General features: G+C 44.4%; 1 protein-coding gene across 1 annotated transcript in view; it reads right to left on the minus strand.

Annotated features, from left to right (window-relative positions):
• Positions 1 to 13,708, minus strand: part of CREB3L2 (cAMP responsive element binding protein 3 like 2) — a 128,277-nt gene that overhangs the window by 47,091 nt on the left and 67,478 nt on the right. The window contains exon 2 of the mRNA XM_019959153.2: positions 3,700 to 3,916. Within this exon, the coding sequence (XP_019814712.2) occupies positions 3,700 to 3,916 (217 nt within the window). The remainder of the gene's footprint in view (positions 1 to 3,699; positions 3,917 to 13,708) is intronic.

Here is a 13,708-nt window from a genome sequence, read left to right on the forward strand (position 1 = left end):
ACATATGGTAAGTGCTCAGCAAACATGGATTGGAAGGGGAAAGTTGCCCAGATTGTTCAGGCCAGCTCTAGTCTGCATATTCTAGAACCAAGGCTGCTGCATGGATGACTAGCTCCACAGATGATAACTGAATACAAAGAGGTATTGCTCTGTTGTTATCGCACCCCTGACACAGGGCCACTCCTCTGCCTAGAAGCCTCTTACACATACACCTAGTTCTTTTCCTCATCTGCTGATCTTTGCTCAAATGCTACCTTCAGAGAAAGGCCTTCCCTGTCTATCCTAGTTAAAATGTCAACTCGCCTTCTGCTACGGTTTGAATGTTTGTGTCCTCCCAGAATTCACATGCTGAAATTCTAATGCCGAAAGTAATGGTCATAGGAGGTGGGGCCTGGGGGAGATAATTAGGTCATGAGGGTGAAGCCCTCTGTAATGAAATGAACGCCGTTGTAAAAGAGTCCCCACTGGGCTCCAGTCCTTTCTACCATCTGAGGACACAGTGGGCCATGAAGGAACTCAGGATGGGAAAGAACAAGTTACTGGCCCTAGATAATTAAGGTGCATATCAGAGGAATGATTTCAATGATCCCAGTCTCTTACATCGTCCCGAAACAGAGAAAAATGCTAAATTCACTAACTTGAGATATCTCAAGTTAATTAACAGTAATCTTTGGATGTTCTGACTCCCTGGTTTTCATTGCAAAAACTCCTATATAACCTGGCTTCTCCCTTACCGCTTTGGAACAGAACCTCAGAGCTATCTGAGAAGCGGCATCCTAGGCTTCAGTCTTTAGAAAGTCCACCAAATAAAACATAATTCTCAACTTTTAAGTTGTGCATTTTTTTCAGTCAACAGCTAGTACCACCTACGTGAGCAAGTCCTGAATTCTTGATCCACAGAAATCATGAGAGGTAATAAATGATTATTACTAGTTTAAGCCACAAATCTAGGGAGATCTGTTACACAGCAGTAGATAACTACAAGAGGTATTAGAAACGACTTCCACAAAGGGAAGTTGGGCTTGAAACAGAGCCATCAAAGGAACTATAGGGATAACAGAGGCAAACCAGTGAAGAGAATATGGGTGGTGTCTCCCCTGGTAGTCCACTGTTTAAGATTTCACCTTCCAATGTAGGGAATTCGGGTTCGATCCCTGATTGAGGAACTAGGATCCCACATGCCTCACAGCCAAAAACACCAAAGCATAAAACAGAAACGTTACTGTAACAATTTCAATGAAGAATTTTAAAATAGTCCATATCAAAAAGAATATTAAAAAGAGAGACAGAGTATGGGAAAACCATATGCAAAGCCAGTTACAAATGTTAAACAGAAACCACACCCACGCAGAACCTCAGCACTGGGAGAAAACTTAAAGGTCATTTAGTCCAATCTCCCATTTAGTGCTGCTGTTGCTAAGTCACTTCAGTCGTGTCCGACTCTGTGTCACCCCATAAACTGCAGCCCATGAGGCTCCCCTGTCCCTGGGATTCTTCAGGCAAGAACACTGGAGTGGGCTGCCATCTAGTGCTACAGTCCACTTAAAAAAAAAAAAAAAAAAAGCAACTAAGGCAGGGACTGCATGAGTTTATCTAAGCTAAAACGCAGAAAAGGGCTGACTCCCTATAGTTGTCCTCCACGTTATAATAAAATGAAGGGTATACAGTCATAACAGAGACCATATCCCTGAATTTGAACAGAGGTCATTCCTGGAAATGATTTAAGAAGAAACTGAAAGGGGAAAAAAGACGGAGAGCAGAGGAGGGGAGAAGAAAGACTGAAAGGAGGAGAAGCAGGAGGAAAAGAAGGGGATCAGGAAAACGAATAATAACAACTCTGCAACAACAGAGGAAGAAAGAGGAGGTGAGGAGAGAAGGAAGAAACACTGAGTCACTGAAATGCTATGTGGTGGGCACTGTCCCAGGTTCTTTAAACTCACCTCAGAACAACTCCACATCCTCGAATTATTTCAGCTGGATTTCCTCCCTTCCCTCCCAGGGGACTTCCCCTCACCCTGTTCCCTTGTCGAGGCAGGGAAAGTAGACAAACCACAGAGAAGAAGGATTAGATCATCATGCATCTAACCTCTTGTCAGGAGAAATCTGAGAATACAGTTAGGGCTCCAAAGGGTCCAGTCAGGAAAGAACTCACCCACAGATTTGGGACCCTCCCTTCATTGAGGACAGAAGGCCAAAGTTCCTGGGCTGTTTGTGGGTAGACCTCTAATCAAAAGAAGAATGAGCCTGAGAAAGAAAAAACCTGCAGCATTCTCTGTCCCAAGATATGATGTTTTACTGATCCCAGAGTTGGTTCTTTTAGAGGTCAGTAGTAGATCTAAGGAGCTCCCCTGGCAGCTCAACTGGTAAAGAATTTGCCTGCAATTCAGGAGACCCTGGTTTGATTCCTGGGTTGGGAAGATCCTCTGGAGAAGGGATAAGCTACCCACTCCAGTATTCTTGGGCTTCCCTGGTGGCTCAGTCGGTAAAAGAATCCATCTGCAATATGGGAAACCTGGGTTTCCCACACACAGCACAGTAGATCTAAGAGGGATTCCCAGGGGGATCAATGATAAAGAATCCACCTGTTAATGCAGTAGACACAGTAGTCATGGGTTCAGTTCCTGGCTCGGGAAGATCCCCTGGAGGAGGAAATGGTGACCTAGTCCAGCAGTCTCGCTGGGAGAAATTCATGGACAGAGGAGGCTGGCAGGCTACAGCCTGGGGGTCAAAGAGTCAGACACAACTGAGCATGCACATGCATGCATGTGATAGATCTAAGAGCCCCAACTGGAGAAGGGATTCCCCCACAAAGCTAATGGCCTATCTGTGCCACGTGCCTTTAACCCAAGGAAGCAGGAGGCATCCTGTCCTGTAGGTAGTCACTTCACAAGATGCTGCCAATGTGTACAGTCGTATGGGAGGAGAGGGGCATCGAGGTCAAGCCAGAGGACATCAAGATGGGACCATCCTCTTGGGAGAAGAGAGCATATGCCAAACTAGCATTAGGGGATAGTTTTCAAAACTTACTCAAGGTACTAAAACAGGTGGTTGTACTTCAAGGAAAACAAATGTAGAAAATTCAATCTTAAAAGTTTCATAGAGCCTATACTAATTAAAGGCCTATGCAGTAATGGTCAAAACATGTAAACATCTCTAAGACCAGGAACACTAAACTCTCAACACATACCAAGCGAATGCCTTTGATAATGGGCATGAAAGGGTAACCAAGGAGAAAGTCTAGGAATGCTTGCCAAGATCTCCTATACACGGGGTTAAGGAAACATGTGGGAAATGGGTCAAGAAGATACTCAAGAAGTGTTTATGGAGAAGAGTGGTCACAAAAATTCTTTCTCAGGAAAAAAAAAAAAATGGTATGACCTCTTAAAATGGTGGATGTACTGGAATTAGCAACCAGAGAGGCCAGGCTGATGTGCAAAAGGAAGCTTTGCTGCCCAGTTCACAGGGTCAAAGAGAGCAATTAGTACCATTCAGTTCTAGCAAATTCCCAGAGCACACAGTCTCAGGTAGAGCTACATTCTGTGCCTCTTTGCATTTCCCCAGGGCCCAAGCACAGGCCACACACAGCAGGTATGTGGCTGAATGGGGTGCTGATGATACTGTAACGCACGCTCCGCACCCTCAAGGAGGTCAGGGTCAAAGGTGCCAAGGTCCCAGCTGCTTCCCCCACTCTGGGTTTACCGTCATTGAAGCTGTCGCTGGCCGTGATGTGGGTGAATGGCGACTGGGCCCGAGGCTCCTCACATAGGGAGTAGCTGTGCTCGGCCTGGATGAGGGGTGCCGGGGACGTCGGGGATGGCTCCACCTCCATCGACACGCTCTTCTCTGAGAGGAAAGGGTCGTTGAGGAGCTGGCCCAAGACATTCTGGGAAAACTCATCCAGAAGCTCCGAGAAGTGCTGTAAGTGCAAAGGAGGAAGAACTCTTTTAACCATGATCTGATATTTACACACAAAGTCTAACACAAGGGCTTCCCGGGCGGTGCCAGTGGTAAAGAGTCTGCCTGCCAATGTAGAAGACATGAGAGACGCAGTTCAATCCCTGGGTCAGGAAGATCCCTTGGAGGAGGGCAATGCAACCCAGTCTAGTATTCTTGCTGGGAGAATCCCATGGACAGAGGAGCCTAGCAGGCCACAGTCCATAGGGTCGCACAGAATTGGACACAACTGAAGCGACTTAGCACATTCGCACGGGTTCTAACACCAAAATATTAGCCACAACTTCTAACAACATCTAAACGAAGTCACTCATACACAATGTCGAATTATCTATTGCTATGTAGCAAGCCATCCCAAAGAGAAGTGGCTTAAAATAGCCATGATTTACTGTTTCTCACTATGCTCTGGGTTGGCTGGGTGAATACACTGATTCATCTGCGTTCACTAACAGAGACAGAATGAGCTGGAATTTTGGCAGGGGCTAGGCTGGGCTGCAACACTGGGTGTCTAGGCCTTTTCCTCAAAGAGGCTTTATCAGGAGGGGAGTTCTCGCATCACAGCAGAAATGTTCCTGGAGGGAGAAAGGCAAAGCTGAGTGGCCCCAGAGGTCACACATCATTCCCTCCAAATTCTTCAGGTCAAGGCAAGTGACAAGGCCAGCCCAGATTCATGGGGTGAAGAGACACCACCTCTTGAACAGAGGGATGGCAAAAATCACACTGCAGGCAGGTGTAAACAGGATGGCATGACTCACTCAGGGCCATGATTGCAACTATCTACCACCTTTTATGTTGGGAATATCTGAAAATAAGCAAGCTATCCTGCATTTCTGTAGCATGAAAATGTTATTCATAGCCAAGTGCCAAGTTCAAAGGCACCCGAATAAGCTTTCCTCTATTCTCCCAAGTACCTGGACTTTGTTCCTCTCTAGTTTTTCCTTAATCTACTTTATCTCTTCCCATCTTCCATTTCCAACAGCATCACCTCCCTAGCCCCGACCCGGCCAGGATGATGATACAGGAATGGTCTATGCATAGCCCCACAGGGAGTCCTGCAATCCCTGTTCCACAGCCCCACACCAAAGGACTGTAGCCCCAGCCTCATTGATAGAGGGATATTCATGATATGAGGGTCTATAGAGCCAAGTTTCTCAACCTCAGCACTACTGCCATTTTAGATGGCAAATTCCTTGTTATAGGGGGTGGAGTTGTTCTGTGCATTGGGGTGTTTAGCAGCATCCCTGACCTCTAACCTCACGAGGCCAGTAGCACTCCCCTAGTTGTGAAAACCAAACATGTCTCTAGACACTGTCAAATGGCCCCGGGGGAGAGTAAGGGGAAGATCACCTTTGGCTTATTTTTATTTTTTTAGATTATTTTTTTAATGTGGACCATTTTTTTAGTCTTTACCGAATGTACAATATTGTCTCTGTCCTATATTTTGGTTTCTTGACCACGAGACATGTGGGATCCTAGCTCCCCAACCAGGCACTGAACCCTCACCCCCTGCATTGGAAGGCAAAGTCTCAACCACTGGACCACCAGGGAAGTTCCTCACCCTTGGTTTATTATAATTTTTAAAAAAATATTTTGGCCACAGATTATGTGGGATGTTAGCTCCACACCTGGAACTGAAACCGAGCCCCTCGTGGAAGCACACAGGCTTAACCACTGGAGCACCAGGGAAGTCCCTACCCTTGGTTTAGAACTCATGCTGTAGAGTATATTAAAAATAATTCTAAAATAATTTAATTTAAAAGTTTGGTTGACACCAGCTGTTAGAGCCACTTCTACCTTAACGTTCCCTGAGTCACAGGGAAGTGTCATCATTACTGTGTCATCATTACTGATTACATCACAAGTGTCATCGTTACTGATTAAACTTCAGGGACACTTAGGGAAGTTCGGAAAGCAGGCACAGTAATAAGAGAGCTGGTTGCAAATGGTGATACCTGGGGGGAGGCGATGAAAATTTCTAAGATTCACAGGGCAACTAAGTCCTACCACGGAACTGAAGGGTCAGTGAGGGTGTTATGAAAATGAATGCAGCTTAGGGAAGGCGGGAGCAGGAGGTGACCCTAAGGTTAGAGCTCTAAGATGAGGATAGTTGTGGGTCAGAACCGCCCCCTTCCAGAAAGAACAGAAGGAGACAACAGAGAAGAGGCCTTGTAGGCTAGGTCCTTAAAGCAGCGTTAGATGGGTGGGTTTCACCAACAGCACAAACATGAGAAAAGCTGCATCTCATCAGGACAGAATGCACAGAAGCATCGGGTACATCCTGATAGGCACATGTCATGTAAGAGAGCAAGAGAGGGTGGTTGGGTAAGAGTTCTCTGTGCACAAACATATTTAAAACTGAAAGGTCCTTAGACATATCTAAGGCAAGAATTCCCTGAGAGGGACTTCCCTGGTGGTCCAGTGGATAAGACTCCCCGCTCCCAAAGCAGAAGGCCCGGTTCATTCCCTGATTAGGGAACTAGACCCCATATGCTACAACTGAGAGTAAGCATGAGGGCTTCCCTGCCGTGCTGCAGTCCAAGACACGGCTGAGCGACCGAACAACAGCAAAGTTGCAGAGGAGGTGGCTCAATGGTGAAGAATCCGTCTGCCAGTGCAGGAGATGCAGTTTTGATCCCTGGGTCGGGAAGATCCCCTGGAGAAGAAAATGGCAACCCACTCCAGTATTCCTGCCTGGGAAATCCCACGAACAGAGGAGCCTGGTGGGTTACAGTTCATGAGGTCACAAAAGAGGCAGACATGGCTTAGCGACTAAACACCACCACCAGTACAGCAACTAATAGTTCACAGGCTGCAACTAAAAAGATTCTGATGCGGAAACAAAGATCCCACACTCAGCAGCGAAGATCCTGTGTGCGACAACCAAGACCCGATGCAGCCAAGTGAAAAAAATATATATATTTAAAATCCCCTTAGAAAGAATGCCAACTGTCTGCATCACAATTATCAGGAGGATTTTTAGTGGTTTTATAATGAAATATTTTAAGCATTCAGAAAAATTATAGAGAATAGTAACATGAATAATGATGATAATGAGTAATAATGATGATAATACCTTTTCAAAAAAATCTTTTTTTCCATGTTTGCTACTGCAACTTTTTTTTTCTTTACTCTTTCTTTATTAAAAAAAAAAATAAAACATGAAGCTCCCATTTAATCCCCTTCTTCCCTCTCAAAGTTAACTAATGCCCTGAACTTGGCGTTTATTTTTCCCATCTAGAACTTGACACTTCTACTACATAAGTATGTTTCCACTACATATACATGGGTTTTTTTAAACTTTAAATAGTACCATACTTTACACCTCCTCTGCAACTTTCTTCTCTCAAAAAAATTCTTTAGACTTATTAATGTTTACATGTGTAGCTCTATTCATTCATTTAGATTTTTGAATTGTATTAATTATATTTATTCACTTCCTCTTAAGGGACATTTAAAGATTGTTTTAATGTATGATACTGTAATAAACATTACTGAACATAACAGGAAATTTTAAAACATAGAAATCCTATGACCCATCTTCAGAGCTTTTGACTTATTAGGTCAAAGATAGCCACATTAAAACCAATTCATGTTGATGTATAGCAGAAACCATCACAATATTGTAAAGTAATTATTCTCTAATTATAAATTAAAATTAAAAAAAAATAAAACCACCACTGCCATCATCAGTCATTCAAATGTTCATGTCTGTTTTTCAAACACTGAAGGTTGACACCAGCTCCATTCACCACCCTTCTCTTTACACCACTTTACAATTAAGTCCCTGGAAGTTTACAAAGTCCCTAGCAGTTTGGACATGCTCAAAGTCAGAGAAAGATTCATGGATTTTGCAGCCACTGTGTGCTAAACTTTAGATAGGTCCTGTGGATACAAAAAAAAAAAAAAAAGAAGAAGAAGATAGAGGAACTTCCCTGGTAGCCCAGTGGTTAGGAATCTTCCTTCCAGTGCAGGGAATGAGGGTTCAATCCCAGGTCAGTTCAGTTCTGTCGCTCAGTCACGTCCAGCTCTTTGCAACCCCATGGGCTGCAGCATGCCAGGCTTCCCTGTCTATCACCAACTCCCGGAGCTTGCTCAAACTCATGTCCATTGAGTCAGTGATGCCATCCAACCATCTCATCCTCTGTCATCCCCTTCTTCTCCTACCTTCAATCTTTCCCAGTATCAGGGTCTTTTCCAATGAGTCAGTTCTTCGCATCAGGTGGCCAAAGTATTGGAGTTTCAACTTCAACATCAGTCCTTTCAGTGAATATTCAGGACTGATTTCCTTTAGGATGGACTGGTTGGATCTCCTTGCTGTCCAAGGGACTCTCAAGAGTCTTCTGCAACACCACAGTTCAAAAGCATCAATTCTTCAGCACTCAGTTTTCTTTATAGTCCAACTCTCACATCCATACCTGACTACTGGAAAAACCATAGCTCTGACTAGAAGGACCTTTGTTGGCAAAGTAACGTGTTTGCCTTTTTAATATGCTCTCTAGGTTGGTCATAGCTTTTCTTCCAAGCAGCAAGCGTCTTTTAATTTCATGTCTGCAGTCACCATCTGCAGTGATTTTGGAGACCAAGAAAATAAAGTCTGTCACTGTTTCCCCATCTATTTGCCATGAAGTGATGGGACCAGATGTCATAATCTTAATTTTCTGAATGTTGAGTTTTAAGCCAGCATTTTCACTCTCCTCTTTCACTTTCATCAAGAGGCTCTTCGGTTCCTCTTCGCTTTCTGCCCTAAGGGTGGTGTCATCTGCATATCCGAGGTTATTGATATTTCTCCCAGCAACCTTGATTCCAGTTTGTGCTTCCTCCAGCCCAGGATTTCTCATGATGCACTCTGCATATAAGCTAAATAAGCAGGATGACAATACACAGCCTTGGTGTACTTCATTCCCTACTTGGAACCAGTCCATTGTTCCATATCTGGCTCTAACCATTGCTTCTTGACCTGCACACGTATTTCTCAGGAGGCAGGTCAGGTGGTCTGGTATTCCCATCTCTTTTAAGAATTTTCCAGTTTGTTGTGATCCACACAGTCAAAGGCTTTGGTGTAGTCGATGAAGCAGAAGTAGATGTTTTTCTGGAACTCTCTTGCTTTTTCTACAATCCAGTGGATATTGGCAATTTGATCTGTGGTTCCTCTGCCTTTTCTAAATCCACCTTGAACATCTGGAAGTTCTTGGTTCCCTGGTCAGGGAACTATTAACCCACAATCCTCGGGACTACTAAGCCACCCATACACACCTGCGCACTACAACTAGAGAACCCACGCACCACAATGCAATATCCCAAGGGCCGTAACTAAGACCTGAGGCTAAATATTTAAAAAAGAAGAAGATAAAAAAAGAGCCCTGCCTTCTCTAGCCATATCACGTCAACCAAACTTTTATGTGCAGATGAGTCAGCTGGGGATGTTAAGACATAGAAGATGATTCACAAATGCAGGTGGGCCCAAGATTCTGCATTACTAATCAGCTCCCAAGTAATGTGGCTCACCCATGGACCAGACCTTGCATGGAAAGGAGTAGAACAGCTTTAAGATTAAGACTAGAACCCAGAGACGTCCCTGGTGGCCCAGTGGTTATGAATCTGCTGCTAATGCAGGGGAAATGGGTTTGCACACCCCAACTACTGAAGCCCTCCTACTCTAGAGCCCATGTCCTGCAGCAAGAGAAGTCACCACACAGCCATTAAAAAGGAAGAGAAAAAGACTAGAACTCAGATTCACTGATGACCTGAAGCCAGAGTCTGATTCCCGAAGCAGCTCCCCAAAGTCACATTTACTTGCTGCCTGATGGCAATTACTCTGCAAGCATCTGACAGAATTCAAGATGGAAATTAAGGAAACTAGAAGAGAAATAAATGGCACAATGTAGAATGCAAAAGCAAGCCCTGAACTCACAACCCCTGCATTCTAAAGCCACAATTCCATCCTTGTGCTGCAGTGTCAGCCCTGGCCGGCTGTGCGAGCCCCACTAAGCCTCTGGAATCCCACTTTATCCTGAGGCAAGGCTCTCTTTGGTTGTCCGTGCTTTCCCATGGAAGTTGCCAGGTTGGTCTACTCTGCTGACACTATTTTCTTTCTCCTGAGCAGCACTAATGAATGTTTTCATGAACATCCCCTGGATAAGCAGTAATAAACCTTCTTTCACTCGGCTAACCATCCCTGACCTCCCTTCACATTGGATTCTGCATTATCATGTCACCAAACAATTTAGCCCTAAATCATAGGGAGTCCTGAAGAACTCATGGCTGTTACCAAGCACATTATGACAACCTCCACTCTGGAAATCGAAGCTCCTCAAAAGAAGGGAGCAACTGTGCTTATCCACCACCTACGCTGAGGCACTCAGCAAAGTGGTAAGCAGGAGAAGGTCCCAGAGAGACACTTGAGATTGAAAAAATACGCCCAACTTGTCTCAGCCAGACACAGTGACTCAACTCAGCAAATTAGCTCCAGCTGGGTCTCCCTGGCAGCAGTGGGCCCTAGGACTCAGTAGATAGGTCAAGACACCATAGTCCAGGCAGGGATCAGGCCAGAATCATACCACCTTTAATGCCAATGAGAGAAGGGCATACAGTCCTGGAAGCCAAACACTAGAGAAAGGAGCAAAGTGAGCCTCAAAGATGGAGGCTTTCTGCTGAGAAACACTCGAGCAAAGGACTACTCATGTAGTAGATCAAGGATTATGAAATGTCAGTTGAATTCTTTCAAAGCTATGGCATAATGGAGTTTTACCATTCTGTCTAAGAGGTTATGGGTTTATAATATTTTCATAGCTTTTCCCTCAACCAACATTTACAACAATCCTGGGAAGCTGGTTTTAAACCTATTGTCCAGGGTCAGAGTTGTGTACTATTTGAGCTTGGACTTGACATAGATCTTCTTACTGCAAACTGAACAAACTTTCCCCACATTGATTCTCCTAGGAAAGAGTTATCTAAGCTTCACAATATAACCCCATGGAGAAGTTCTAACCAGGGTGAAAACATGATGCTGATGCTGATCATTAATGAAGATGCTGACAGGATCAGATGGTAGGCTCATCCGACAGACTAAGTTCTTGACTTTTGGAACATAAGGTAGGTGCTTCCTGATAAGATAGGCATGTCCCCATTTATAGATGAGAAAACTAGGGCTCAGTGTGGTTACGTACATTGCCAAGGTTAGCGCTGAATTGCTGAATTACTATTCCATCCCTAGTCGAGCCAGTCCCAAAGTCTACCCCCTTTCTATGCCCTTTCTAAATGCCCCACCATTTAGGTCAGCTTCTAAAGGTGACACATAGCAGAGACCGAAGTTTAAAAAAAGAAAAACAGACTCACTGATAGCCCATTCCTTCACCCATTATGAACACACAGTCTTCAACATTCAAAGTCTAGAACTGTGTCAGGGGATTGTTAAATTGAGAGTCTCCTGGTATCACTTCCATGGGGTGTCAGCAATAAAGATGGACATATTTACTTGCTTCAGAGCATGGTTCTGCCAAAGGGTTCAAAGTCACAGACTCTCCAAGTTGGAAGATACTTCCTGCTTGGGTCAAACCTCTGTCTCATGACAGGAGTGTTCCTCCTCTTCTCAGTGAAGATGCATGCAAGGTCTTTCATGAATTCATTTCAAAGTCTGTCTCCCCATTACTGAAGACCTGACATTTAATGCTCCAGCCTGGCCCCAATCATCCTGTGAAGTCTCATTTCCCTTTATTCTAATACCTGAGACCTTCATTCCAGCCCTAACAGTGTCCATATGACACTGGATCAACACAGCTTTGAAGCCAGACAACTGGATTTGAATCCTGGCTCCTAGTAGTGCAAACCTGATGGAGATCCTTCAGTTCTCTAAACTTCAGTTTGTTCCTTAGTAAGGATAACAATAGTACCAGCTTCCTGTTATGATGATTTAATTAAATAATGCTTGTAAAGCACCTAATGCTTCACTGGCATAGCAATCAATATTTTGAAAAGCTTTTTTTTTTATAAAAACCATCAAAATTAAATAGGGTTTAATGTCTACACATGGACACCACCAGATGGTCAATACTGAAATCAGATTGATTATATTCTTTGCAGCCGAAGATGGATAACCTCTATCAGTTCAGTCGTTCAGTCGTGTCCAGCTCTTTGCAACCCCATGAACCGCAGCACGCCAGGCCTCCCTGTCCATCACCAACTCCCGGAGTCCACCCAAACTCATGTCCATCAAGTCGATGATGCCATCCAACCATTTCATCCTCTGTTGTCCCCTTCTCCTCCTGCCCTCAATCTTTTCCAGCATCAAGGTCTTTTCCAATGAGTCAGCGCTTTACATCAGGTGGCCAAAGTATTGCAGTTTCAGCCTCAACATCAGTCCTTGAAATGAACACCCAGGACTGATCTCCTTTAGGATGGACTGGTTGGATTTCCTTGCAGTCCAAAGGACTCAAGAGTCTTCTCCAACACCACAGTTCAAAAGCATCAATTCTTCAGTGCTCAGCTTTCTTTATAGTCCAATTCTCACATCCATACGTGACCACTGTAAAAACCATAGCCTGGACTAGACGAACCTTTGTTGGCAAAGTAATGTCTCTGCTTTTTAATATGCTGTCTAGGTTGGTCATAACTTTCCTTGCAAGGAGTAAGCATCTTTTAATTTCATTGCTGCAATTGCCATCTGCAGTGATTTTGGAGCCCAGAAAAATAAAGTCAGCCACTGTTTCCACTGTTTCCCCATCTATCTGCCAAGAAGTGATGGGACCAGATGCCATGATCTTCGCTTTCTGAATGTTGAGCTTTAAGCCAACTTTTTCACTCTACTCTTTCACTTTCATCAAGAGGCTCTTTAGTTCTTCACTTTCTGCCATAAGGGTGGTGTCATCTGCATATCTGAGGTCATTGATATTTCTCCCAGCAATCTTGATTCCAGTTTGTGCTTCCTCCAGCCCAGTATTTCTCATGATGTACTCTGCATATAAGTTAAATAAGCAGGGTGACAATATACAGCCTTGATGGACTCTTTTTCCCTATTTGGAACCAGTCTGTTGTTCCATGTCTAGTTCTAACTGTTGCTTCCTGACCTGCATACAGGTTTCTCAAGAGGCAGGTCAGGTGGTCTGGTATTCCCATCTCTTTCAGAATTTTCCACAGTTTATTGTGATCCATACAGTCAAAGGCTTTGTCGTAGTCAATAAAGCTGAAATAGATGTTTTTCTGGAACTCTTTTGCTTTTTCGATGATCCAGCGGATGTTGGCAATTTGATCTCTGGTTCCTCTGCCTTTTCTAAAACCAACTTGAACATCTGGAAGTTCATGGTTCACGTATTGCTGAAGCCTGGTTTGGAGAATTTTGAGCTTTACTTTACTAGCAAGTGCTGCTGCCAAGTCGATTCAGTTGTGTCCGACTCTGTGCGACCCCATAGACGGCAGCCCACCAGGCTCCGCCCTCCCTGGGACTCTCCAGGCAAGAACACGGGAGTGGGTTGCCATTTCCTTCTCCAATGCATGAAAGTGAAAGAGATGAGTGCAATTTTGCGGTAGTTAGTGTTCTTGCCTGGAGAATCCCAGGGATGGGGGAGCCTGGTGGGCTGCTGTCTATGGGGTCACACAGAGTCAGACACAACTGAAGTGACTTAGCAGCAGCAGCAGCAGAGCATTCTTTGGCATTGCCTTTCTTTGGGATTGGAATGAAAACTGACATTTTCCTGTTGTGGCCACTGCTGAGTTTTCCATATTTGCTGGCATATTGAGTGCAGCACTTTCACAGCATCAC

This window comes from Bos indicus, chromosome 4, assembly GCF_029378745.1.
Source record: "Bos indicus isolate NIAB-ARS_2022 breed Sahiwal x Tharparkar chromosome 4, NIAB-ARS_B.indTharparkar_mat_pri_1.0, whole genome shotgun sequence".
Classification (NCBI taxonomy): domain Eukaryota; kingdom Metazoa; phylum Chordata; class Mammalia; order Artiodactyla; family Bovidae; genus Bos; species Bos indicus.